General features: G+C 42.2%; 1 protein-coding gene across 1 annotated transcript; it reads right to left on the reverse strand.

Moving 5' to 3' along the window:
* Positions 1-11,325: 11,325 nt before the first annotated feature.
* Positions 11,326-12,831, reverse strand: LOC121007892 (parvalbumin beta-like). Its single transcript, XM_040440165.1, has 4 exons — positions 12,707-12,831; positions 12,181-12,313; positions 11,855-11,964; positions 11,326-11,383 (listed from the first exon to the last, which is right to left on the reverse strand). The coding sequence occupies exons 1-4, from the start codon at positions 12,765-12,767 to the stop codon at positions 11,358-11,360; spliced, it is 330 nt and encodes a 109-aa protein (XP_040296099.1). The 5' UTR covers positions 12,768-12,831; the 3' UTR covers positions 11,326-11,357.
* Between the last annotated feature and the right edge of the window lie 471 nt (positions 12,832-13,302).

The following is a 13,302-nucleotide window of genomic DNA, read 5'->3' on the forward strand; positions in this document are numbered from 1 at the left end:
AAGTACAACCAAATGGTGTCCTTTCTCTCTAAATCGCTCCCCTACTTTATTGCTTCCTGAACCTTTGAAGGCAGTTATTCAGCCTTCCTACCTGAAGCATCATAGAGGCATCAAAATGATCTACTCCCAGCTAACGAAGAACACAGCATTTTAGAAATTTCCACAGCTGTCTCAACAGGAAAAGATTTTTCTAAAACATTCACTCAAGAAGAATGGATACTAGCGATTAGCTGGGCCCATAGGACCACCGCTTAGCTTACAATGTGCTTATACCTAATGTTATCACATAAATGATAATTGTCTCTTGTATTGTAAGTGAAGCCTAAAGGGTTTTCCAGTGAAACAAAAATACTTTGCAGTGAAGTCAAAAAAGCTTAAAGTGCTTGTGTCAGTAATAGCACTTATCCTATCTCCACAGTATAGGGTATGTGTTTGCTCGCTAGGGGTCTGACCCATGGGACCCCAAGCGACCGCGACAACATACCGGATTAATGTGCATTTGGTTCGTCCGCCCCATTCACTTTTGTGGAGCACTGAACTCGTCAGTCCAACAGAAGTGAAAGCACCAGAGGATGCACATGTGGGGTCCATTCTAATGGGGCAGTTTGCTGGCACTTGCAGACCCCCTGTTCTTATGATTGCTGGTGTTCCCAGCAGTCAGACACCTAGCTATCCTGTGGATAGGGAATAAGTGTTGTTAGTGGGACAACCCCTTTACAAACCTAAGAAAAACATATAATCACCTTCAGCTATCCCCTGCCACTGCCATTCCAAAGCTTACCAATTCACCGCTGCTCTCTACTTTCTTCTTCCATCTCGACATGCACCTAATCAATGGCTGAGGTGTCATTTCGAGGCCTTTCCTCATAACAGCATTAAGGGGCCGTGGGGTCACCGCATTTCTATGGGATCACCGCTACTCAGCGATCCTGGTCGCGACAGGTGTCGCGTTACCAGTGTCGCCATGTAGCCCTTGACTAATAGTAGAAGCACTTGGTAACTTTGTCCCAGAGGAAATAGTGAATGGGATAAGTTTGCCTGATGTTGGTGTTCCTGAAACATATTACAGGATATTTCTTCACTAGTTGTCACCTAGGTCCATTATAATTAATATGACGGGTACAGCATCCTGCACAGAACTGTTTTTGGTTTACAGTTGTTGCTTTTTGTTATATGTGATATTAACAAATCCAATGAATTGATAGGGTTGATGACTGCGAAGATGTGAACTGGATATTGGCAAAAGAGTATAGAGAGACTTTCAGGGGATGCAGGACTAGCATTCGCACCCGGTTGTCTGAAGGAACTCTAGACCACCTAAGAAGGCACAGTAATACATAGTGGCATAGCATGAGGAGGGACAGTTGCCTTTGGTGCCAAATTGCAAGGGGCGCCATCCGCATCTCGCCTCAGGCGACGTTGGGGCACAGGAGCAGGTGGCTCCCACCCCCTTTGATCACTCTTATAGGCCACTATGCCTGAAGCCTATGAGGCAGTGGAACAATCCAGGCTGTTGTAATGACATGCGCTGGGATGCAGATAATGAAGGCTGAAAGCCAGAAGAGGCCTGTAGCCTGCATCACAGATGGTGGCATGCAGTGGGAGTCAGGGGAGTATTTTATATATATTTTTTATTTGTTAGAACTACTGGGGGATTATATTGAGGGCACTACAGGGAGGCATTATATATATTAAGGGCACTACAGGGGGCATTACATCTACTGAAGGCACTAGGTTGAGCATAATATCTACTGAGGGCACTACATGAGCTATTATAACTACTGTTGGCATTATAAATACTGGACGTGCACCACAGGGGGTTGTTAAAACCACAGAGGGCTGTAGAGGGGGCATTATAAATACTGAGTGCACTACAAGGGGCATTATAACTTCTGGTGGCACTGCAGGGGCATTATAAATATGGGGGCACTGCATAGGGGCATTATAACAATTTGGGGCATGGCAGGAGAGGTGAAGGGTTCTCTTTAAGCTATCTTACTGTTAATGTGTATAAAAGTATTCAATGGAGGCCAACAAATACAGCATCAGCTATGATATAGCCACCCACAGAGCATGCATCAGGTTGAAAGTGAGATCTGCAAGTAATACCTGCATATCCCATTCCCAAACTGGTTTCTAAAGGTGTTGTTTCTGGATTTATGTCAGCTAGCACTGTGATCCTGGTGATATATTTAAGGCCTAGATTGTCAGCTTTAAACCAAAACCATAAGAGTGTATCATATCTCTAGCTGCTATACAGCCTGAGAAAGAACAGGTTAAAGCAGCTTTCCCCTTCAGCCACCTATGGTCTTAGCCAGTGTGGAGGAGGAAAGGAGGGGCTAGTGAGGGATGTGCTAACCGGCTGCAGGGAGAGGAGGAAGACATAGATCCTTTGCTGTCTGTATAACTACTGTACATGACCCTAGAGAGGGGTTACATGGTTTATTGACACCACAACCCATACATTTACCAGCGTCCAGATCGTTGCATAAAATAAATTGCACCAGACACTTACACCCCACTCGCACAAACATCAAGAAAAGTTTACATTCACCCTCTCCTGTCCTTTTTTCCATGAAATGTGGTATTATTGCACAAAAGTAATAAAACTTAAAAAATAAACTACACATATATAATATTACTGCTATCAACCCAGAAAATAACACATTATTCATGCCACGTGGGGAGCACAGACTAAAGTTTGCTCTGATGTCCAGTCTTTTCTAGTTACGCCCCTGGGCATGAGAATTGTATGGGCACTATATTATGGATCCATACAATTACAGTCCTATACATGAGGCCATTTTAGTGAGATATGCTACAGATTAAAAAAATAATAATTTAATCTTGTATTTGTTATAATCCATTTTTTATCAGGTCATATAGGCTTCAGTAACAGGGGCTCTGCCACAAGAGTAGCGCAAGATGCAGAGCTATTGTTGCTGTCAAAAGACATTTTACAATAACCTTATGGACCCTGTTGTAAGTCAGTGGGTTTCATCAGGGGCCACTCGGATCTTTTGTAAGACATAAGGGATCTCAAACCACGAGAAGATGTACATGAGATAAGCAGCTACAGGAGCACATCTGTTAAAAACTATAGTAATCCAAGAAAATCCCTTCAAGGACATGGATTTTTTTGGACTTCAGGATTTGGCAAATTTTCGAAAAGTTATTTTTCATCTCCATATTATTATTTTTTTCAACATTTCAACATAGCCATATGAGGGCTTGTTGTCTGAGGGATGTGTTGCATTTTTAAAATGGGACCACAGTGTCACACATTCGCAATTTCATAATTTGGACATGATAACCTCATTCTGCAGGTCAGCCCGTTTACCATATATACTTTTTTAATATGTTTTTTTACTTTTGCATAAAAAACTTTTTTTTTAAACAATAATACTGTAATGTGTCACTGCAGTCGTAGACCCGTAGACCCATGAGTTATAGTTTTCATTGGTGTCCTTTTTGGGTACATACAAATTGTTGTACACTTTTTATTGCATTTTTTGGAAGGTAGAATTAACAAAAACAACAATTTATTTTTATTTTTATACAATGTTCCCATACAGGGTAAATCTGACAGTACAATGTACATGGCAGGCTTGAGGGATATTCTTAGACCCCCCACTACCATGGAAACCCTTCAGCGTCTCGTAATTGTAATGTAGGGGTGCTGATAGGGTCTAACCCATTAGATGTCGCGTTGATCACGACTTCTAAGGGGTTAAAGGGCCGAGATCAAAGCACAGATTACACGGAGTAGTCTGAGAAGCTGTTGGCACTTTACAGAATTGAAGAAAGGACTGAGAATCTGAGGAATTGCACCAGAAAGGTGAAGGTGACCCTCTGGTTTAAGATTTTTTTTTTGCATTACCTGAATGAACAGATCACTTACCTGGTGCCCTCCTTTTCATCATTTCAGCTACAGATCTGCCAATTCCCTGACTACTTCATGCATTCTGTGCATTTGGTAGTACGAGACACTTCCTGCTGCCCTCAGATTGCCCAGGGCTGGACAAGCAGGGAGTGTCTTGGACTAGCCTGAGGAGCGGTGCGGCCATCTTGGATGACAGAAGAGGAGCCCGGGAATTGGCAGAACTGCAGCTGAAAAGATGAAAAGGAGGGCACCAGGTAAGTGATATGTTCTTTCCCCAGTTAATGTGATTTTTTTTTTTTATCGGAGCACCAGGTATTTTAGCTATGCATTATGCATTTATTGCAAAATGTTATTGTTAAGGGTCATACTGTATTAAGCATAAAATTGAAATACTAGGTCCCGGTCTGATGCTCATCCTGACAGAAAGATGTTACCAGAGTGTAAAAGGCCTTCAGCTCGGGATGATCTTGATGCTGCTGTATATTGAGGTCGGTTTAAGATCTAGAGTTACAGATATTACTTATTCATTGAAGACGCTCCTCATCTGAAACACATCTTTCCTTCCGCTGCAATTAGATGATCTGACATAACTAATGGTTGTTCTCATTATCTACAAACAAGGCCTGAGGAGGAAGAACCCTCTATGGTTATCTATGGTGTCCCCTTTTTCTCAAGGATTCTTTTCAAGAAGTAATCAACTCCTCAGCAGACAATGGCAGATCCTATTAACATCTCAGGTGCTGTTGACTTTGTATAAGGCCTCTGACACATGAACGTTGTGCATCCGTTCCGTCCGGTCCCCAAATCACAGGCAACGTCTGTGCTGCAGCTGGGACGGATCGAGACCCATTCAACTTGAATGGGTCTGTGATCCGTCCGCACCGAAAAAAAATAAAACAAGTTCTATTTTTTTGCTGTGCGGAGGCACGTGCTTTCGTTCCGCATCTCCGTGATTGCGGACCCATTCAAGTGAACCCATTCGCGGAGTGCACACGGGCCGGTGCCCGGGTATTGCAGACCCGCCGTATGAAAATACGCAATACGAAGGAAAAGGGGGTTAGTCAGCACCTAGTATATAGTTTGCTCTGCATGCATGTTGGTACTTGTAGTCCCTGGATTCAATGGAGGCCATTTTGGCACCACAGAGATATAAACCAAAAGGGGCCCAGCATGCATGTGGAACCTACACCTCCTGAATTTCATGGTCGCTGTCATGGCACATAACAGGTGAACTTAGTGTTAGGTTCCCGTCTTATAGAGATCGCCTTGACGTGCGGGAGATGGGCTCAAATTATTTTGTACTAAATATATTTGCCAAACATATCTAATTTATTAGCATAGCATTTGCAATGTAATATGTCTTTGTACAAACCGGATTCCAAAAAAGTTGGGACACTAAACAAATTGTGAATAAAAACTGAATGCAATGATGTGGAGATGGCAAATGTCAATATTTTATTTGTAATAGAACGTAGATGACAGATCAAACGTTTAATCCGAGTAAATGTATCATTTTAAAGGAAAAATACGTTGATTCCAATTTTCACGGTGTCAACAAATCCCCAAAAAGTTGGGACAAGTAGCAATAAGAGGCTGGAAAAAGTAAATTTGAGCATAATGAAGAGCTGGAAGACCAATTAACACTAATTAGGTCAATTGGCAACATGATTGGGTATAAAAAGAGCTTCTCAGAGTGGCAGTGTCTCTCAGAAGCCAAGATGGGTAGAGGATCACCAATTCCCACAATGTTGCGCAGAAAGATAGTGGAGCAATATCAGAAAGGTGTTACCCAGCGAAAAATTGCAAAGACTTTGCATCTATCATCATCAACTGTGCATAACATCATCCGAAGATTCAGAGAATCTGGAACAATCTCTGTGCGTAAGGGTCAAGGCCGTAAAACCATACTGGATGCCCGTGATCTCCGGGCCCTTAAACGACACTGCACCACAAACAGGAATGCTACTGTAAAGGAAATCACAGAATGGGCTCAGGAATACTTCCAGAAACCATTGTCAGTGAACACAATCCACCGTGCCATCTGCCGTTGCCAGCTGAAACTCTACAGTGCAAAAAAGAAGCCATTTCTAAGCAAGATCCACAAGCTCAGGCGTTTTCACTGGGCCAGGGATCATTTAAAATGGAGTGTGGCAAAATGGAAGACTGTTCTGTGGTCAGACGAGTCACGATTTGAAGTTCTTTTTGGAAATCTGGGACGCCATGTCATCCGGACCAAAGAGGACAAGGACAACCCAAGTTGTTATCAACGCTCAGTTCAGAAGCCTGCATCTCTGATGGTATGGGGTTGCATGAGTGCGTGTGGCATGGGCCGATTGCATGTCTGGAAAGGCACCATCAATGCAGAAAAATATATTCAGGTTCTAGAACAACATATGCTCCCATCCAGACGTCATCTCTTTCAGGGAAGACCCTACATTTTTCAACAAGATAATGCCAGACCACATTCTGCATCAATCACAACATCATGGCTGCGTAGGAGAAGGATCCGGGTACTGAAATGGCCAGTCTGCAGTCCAGATCTTTCACCTATAGAGAACATTTGGCGCATCATAAAGAGGAAGGTGCAACAAAGAAGGCCCAAGACGATTGAACAGTTAGAGGCCTGTATTAGACAAGAATGGGAGAGCATTCCTATTTCTAAACTTGAGAAACTGGTCTCCTCGGTCCCCAGACGTCTGTTGAGTGTTGTAAGAAGAAGGGGAGATGCCACACAGTGGTGAAAATGGCCTTGTCCCAACTTTTTGGGGATTTGTTGACACCATGAAATTCTGATTCAACATATTTTTCCCTTAAAATGGTACATTTTCTCAGTTTAAACTTTTGTTCCATGATTTATGTTCTATTCTGAATAAAATATTAGAAGTTGGCACCTCCACATCATTGCATTCAGTTTTTATTCACGATTTGTATAGTGTCCCAACTTTTTTGGAATCCGGTTTGTACTTTATTTGGTTTATGTGTTGTTCTGAATGCGATCCGCAATATGGCCATGGGCACACAAAGTTCGTGTGCAAGAGGCCTAATAAGTAAATGGGGGGGAGGGAGTAGATGCAACTCATCAACCCTAGATATTTACTATCAGGAACAGAACGCTTGGGCATGCCTTATGCTATGTACAGTACAGACCAAAAGTTTGGACACACCTTCTAATTCAAAGAGTTTTCTTTATTTTCATGACTATGAAGGCATCAAAACTATGAATTAACACATGCAGAATTATATACATAACAAACAAGTGTGAAACAACTGAAAATATGTCATATTCTAGGTTCTTCAAAGTAGCCACCTTTTGCTTTGATTACTGCTTTGCACACTCTTGGCATTCTCTTGATGAGCTTCAAGAGGTAGTCCCCTAAAATGGTTTTCACTTCACATGTGTGTCCTGTCAGGTTTAATAAGTGGGATTTTTTGCCTTATAAATGGGGTTGGGACCATCAGTGGCATTGAGGAGAAGTCAGGTGGATACACAGCTGATAGTCCTACTGAATAGACAGTTAGAATTTGTATTATGGCAAGAAAAAAGCAGCTAAGTAAAGAAAAACGAGTGGCCATCATTACTTTAAGAAATGAAGGTCAGTCAGTCAGCCGAAAAATTGGGAAAACTTTGAAAGTAAGGGCTATTTGACCATGAAGGAGAGTGATGGGGTTCTGCGCCAAATGACCTGGCCTCCACAGTCACCGGACCTGAACCCAATCAAGATGGTTTGGGGTGAGCTGGACCGCAGAGTGAAGGCAAAAGGGCCAACAAGTGCTAAGCATCTCTGGGAACTCCTTCAAGACTGTTGGAAGACCATTTTAGGGGACTACCTCTTGAAGCTCATCAAGAGAATGCCAAGAGTGTGCAAAGCAGTAATCAAAGCAAAAGGTGGCTACTGTGAAGAACCTAGAATATGACATATTTTCAGTTGTTTCACACTTGTTTGTTATGTATATAATTCCACATGTGTTAATTCATAGTTTTGATGCCTTCATAGTCATGAAAATAAAGAAAACTCTTTGAATGAGAAGGTGTGTCCAAACTTTTGGTCTGTACTGTACATCAGTAGGTAAAGGTACCCCTACATGAGGCAATGATCGATACGATTGGGAGACAAACAAGTCGTTTCATGGTGTAGTGAACGTTTCAACAATGACCCTTTAGACAATCCGATTATCGTTCACAAAATCGTAATTTCGATCACATATTCCATCGTTTGTAAAGCAGACTTGCATTTCCGCAAAGCAAAATTTAAGTGGCGTGCAGTGAACGATTCCTGTTAACACGCATGAAATAGTTGATTGTTGTGCCATGTAAGAAGGTACAAGGAATCATCGTGGATGATAGGTACGTGTCACCGAGGTTCCTGGCCTCAGTGCCGGTTTTTATGTGTCAGCAGCAGTTGCTGTTTGACACCTTAATACTTAGTATGGCTGTATAGCTGATCCGGGACGGCTCTTACTGGGAGTAGTCAAAGTGCTGGGTGGGTGACTACTCCCCATGTTCCAGGCCGGGTTTTGCCAGGCCTTAAAACCAGCCAGCACTGCCAGGTGAGGGGAACTATCTCAGTCTGACTGTGGAGCTCAGGAGCTGTGTGTGCTGGGATCTGAGGCTTGTGCCGGGCTGAGACCCGTCTGAAAGGGAAACGGGCCCCCTAAAAGCCTGCTATGGACTGCTGGAGGCAGAACTGCCAACAAGGTGATTTTTGTTATGTGGACTTTCCATTGTGTGTGAACTAACACCAAGACTGCAAAGTGACGTTTTGTTTTTGCTTTATGTGTGAATAAACACGGAAGTTTGATTTAAGAACTGGTAATTTGCCTCTGTACTGTACGTCCGCACACCATGTCTACCAGAGCGAATCCCCACAGCCCACACAAACGATTGAACCAACTAGAAATCTACAGATTGTCGCTTGTCGCTCTATTGTTCTTTGCTGTTACACTGCTCAATAATTATGCAGTTTTGTTCGATTTAGGCTACTTTCACACTTCGCGCTGTTAATTCCAGTATTGAGATCCGGCAGAGTGAACATGCAGCAAGCTGCAGGGGACAGATAGGAGTGGTTGTAGCAATAATGGGGGTAGTAGTTACAGTGGCAGTCCTCTATGTTGCTCCCCTGGGACTATGCAATGAAAAGGAAGGGCATACCTTTTATTCCCTTTGGAGCACACCCTTGTTCTAGGGGTTCTCCTGTCTGATATCAGTTGGGGGACTTTTGCTACTGAGGGCACTTTGGGGAACTTTATCACTGCTTGGGGCACTTTGGGAGTTCTACACTTTTGTCTGTCTGATGATCTATCCTTTGGAGAGATCATCAGTAACTGATCAGTGGGGGTCCGACACTCGGGACCCCTGCCGATCAGGTGTTTGAGAAGGCAGCAGCCTTCTCACTGTTTCCCGCAAGCCAGTGACATCACAACTATTTCACTGGCCTGGGCGTGGCTCAGTCCCATTGAAGTGAATAGGGCTGAGCCACGCCCAGGCCAGTAAAAAAGTTGTGACGTCACTGGCCTGCGGGAAACAGCTAGATGGCTGTGGCACTACTGCGAGAACCGCCGAACAGTCACCCTGAACGCCCGCCGAACAGATGCTGATGATCTATCTAAAGGTTGGATCATCAGTAATAAAAACATGTAGAACTCCTTTAAATTAATGTTGGCCTAACCTGCCAATTACAAGTGCATTTGGGTATTCCAATAATGAAGGCAGATGTCAGGGGAAAGAAGGATTGGGCTGTTAGATTTCAGCATGCCCAGTCCTTTTGTTCTCAGGGAAGATAAGACACCGTCAAAGGTGTCTGACAGCAGCTTTCCCCCTTCTCACCATCTAGAACACATGAATACTTGACTAAGCTGGGTGTGAATGTGTATGGGGGTGTCAGGATGGATAGCTATCAGCTGAGCGAGCATTTAGCCAACAGCTACGGTATCTGAAGTGTGTGGCTGGCCTTTATGCTGGTGGTTAATACATGGCACGGATCTATGATTTCCTAAGCTCCACTTTATCTTGTTACACCACAAAATTGACAGATGTCACATCGGAGGAAACAAGGTGTGAGATGAGTCACTTTCTCTCATACTTGAGGACCTTGAGTGTGATCACTGGCAAATTAACATCATGGCTACTTTTAGAATATAGTCATATTATTACAAGTGGCATATTTAAAGTAAAACATGCAATAGATGGAAAACTTTTTGCCACAATATATATATATATATATATATATATATATATGATTTATATTTATGATATAGGGATTGGGCATCATCAATACAGTCTATTATTGCTTTCATGAATTTTAGCAATAACGGGTTAGAAGACCAGGTCCTCGATGTGCTTATGGTTAGAATTGCATGTAGAACAGAACCATCTGCAATTATAACCTTCCTTACCTTTCTATATGTCATTCCACATTATTGAAACTTTTTGTAATTTTTTTATGCAGGCATAACAATCTGGCAGTACGCTTATTAGCAATCCATCACATATCTAAGCCACTAAACACTATACAGCCTGAAGCTGTTAGGACATGATGAGAGTTGTAGTTTTGCAATAGCTGTAGAGCCACAGGTTGGTGAACACATAACTTGAAAGTCCAGAGCTGTCCACCTACCATATGCTATTTATAATACTGGTGTCTTGTCTTCTTATGTGACAGAGGAGCCTTGGGGCCCAACCTGGGTGAGACTGCTATTAGTATTACTATTATTACTGCCCCTGAGGCTAAAGAGATAAAGAGTATTTTGTCCGACTGGGGTTCCTTAGGCCCACCAGAGGAAGACCTAACCCCTATATCATCAATAAAGTCTAATGGGTTTTGAATCAACAAAATAGACCCTAGTGGCAAGTGATTGGCTCGAAAAGCAGCTCCAAATAGGTATTTTCACCTGGACTTTTGGTCCACTATGGTATCAGAGGCTGGCCCTCTGGAGGATACTCTCGTACTCTGGTGGGCCAGTCCAAGACTGATTTTAATGCCATATTATATCGTAAAGGTTTGTTTCAAAAACTGCTCGACTCTCTAAGGATATTCCTGTTCCTGCAACTGCACCCCTCAATAAAATACAAGAAAAACTGAATCCAAAACCTGATTTTTATTGATAGCATTGTTCACGTCGTTCTTTTAGCACATCAACATTTGGTATCGTCAGCGTGTGGATTTACAAAAGGTGTAATGGTAGAAAGATCCGTCAATGCGTTATCAATATAAAAAATATATAAATAAATAGGTAGAGGCGTTATTATCACATCTCTGAGTTAAACTGCTGAGGATCCCGAAGTCGGTGGTAGAAAAGGAAGTGTTGCTTATCAAGGCGGTGACGCTGAATTTTGCTTGTAGATCTCGAAGAATCCTACGTCCCCTTCGACTGGGTGAACTTAGATTTCGTTGAGCCGGGTTCCATCAACATTTCAGTTTAACCAAATAAAAGGAGGGAAGGTGATACTTCTAGGATCATCCATTAAAAGGTTAATTTAAGCCTTGACCAAAGCTAGGAATTCTGCAAAAATGAAAAAAAAAAAAAAAACTGTGAAAAAATATACTGTCCTTATTATGAGAATGCAGATCAGATCAACCATCATTCTGCAAGCCAAGGAGGCCTGCAGCATCTAGGAGGCAACTGAATGAAGATTGCCGTTGAATAGATAGATACATAGTTTATATGTCCATTTTATAAAATGTTAAGTTTATAAATCCATGGGAATGATGGACACAACTAAGAAGCTTCCTATAAGTCCATAAATGACAAATCCCTTTAAGAGGATCCCTGTGTATGTCTTTTAGTATAGTGAAAAATTGTAAAAGCTAGACCTAAAAGCTTATAGATGGTAAGATCTATATTTGAAATGATGCCCCATGAAGGACCACGGCTTAGACATCTCCTCTAACCACTATGCAATCCTATTCTACTGAATAATTAATATATTGTAATTTAGAACCATTCATATATTAAAGACTCTGCCATATTTACCGTCCACTCCGATTTTGCCATCACCGTCTGAGTCACCAGCTGAAAGAAAGATCTTGGTTTCAGAGTCGGTCAATTCCCTGGCATCAGCGCAGAAGTTCTTCAGGAACAGCCTGGATGTGGGAAGAGTCACAATGTTGTAGAAGAACTTTATAGAACCTCGTCTTATCATATAGACCCATGGAAGTTAAGATGTAAATCATTAAAAGCTGCTGATCTCATACCCACAGTCCCCAGATAACCAGACTCTGCATTTAGGTCCATTTTCTGTCAATAATTTTACATTTCTATCCCTATTAGGTATCTGATTGGTGATGATGAATACTCACTTCAGCTCACCTTCTTCAATGAAGCCACTCTTGTCCTGGTCCAGGATTTCGAAGGTTTTCTTGACTTCAGCGTGAGTCTTGCCGCTTAGACCAGACTTGGCAAAGAAAGTTTTGAAGTTGAAAGAGTCCTTGGCTGAAAGGATATAATCAGAGTATTTATGACATTTAGCTAAATATTAGATAGATAGATAGATAGATAATAGATAGATAGGTCTAATACATTTAAAGAACCAGTCACACTTATTCTCTTTTACTATTACTATCTATAAATCTGGTTATGAATTTTACCCTTAAGCACATTAGGCATTTACCACAAAGTGATGTAACTGTGTAAATTACAGCAGAGATGTACTCTAAAACCACCTCAAGTTATTTCCTGGCAGTGTGTATTTGCAGTTATCCTTTTCCCCACAAGGAGGCACTGTTTCTCCTAACTTCTAACTTGACCTGATGTCCTAGATATATTATCTGCGGAGATGAGGAGTGATGATAGACCCAGGTACTGATAGCAGATATAGTTTAGTACCTTCTGTGCATTTGAGGGCAGCGGAGATGTCAGCCTCACTGAGGATACCAGAAAAAGCCATCTTCTTATCTGCAAAGAGATAAATGATGAATGGGGCGTTTCAAGCATGCAACATTAAGTGAGAGATTATACTGCAATGCAGTGCACCAGTATCCATCATTGTAAGGCACTTCCGCAAAAACCTTGCAGTGACGATAAGCCTCCGACTCACTGTGCATGGTCTACTACAGCACTCCTTGCAGTACAATCATCCATTTACAATAGACAGTAGATAACACAAATCGAACAATAACACAAGATCTCTAGCTTTGGTTGGAATAGGTCTATGAGGAAACAATCCAGGTTGGGAATGCTAGAACGTGTTGGTGGCGATCATCGTTGAGTATGGTAAATAACCATAGGGCGATGCTGAGGATTGCTGCTGGCCAATATAAAGTTATCCCTTTGCAGTAACTGTAGTCCAAAAATCATAGGAGATGTCCTTCCAGTCTGATCTTTTTCCTTGTAGGTCAATATAAGGATCAAGTCTTCTACTCTTCCACGCTGGACCAAGGTAGAATCCCAGAGGCTGAGAAAGCGGAGAGCATGTAACTCAC

Source organism: Bufo bufo, chromosome 7, assembly GCF_905171765.1.
Source record: "Bufo bufo chromosome 7, aBufBuf1.1, whole genome shotgun sequence".
NCBI lineage: Eukaryota > Metazoa > Chordata > Amphibia > Anura > Bufonidae > Bufo > Bufo bufo.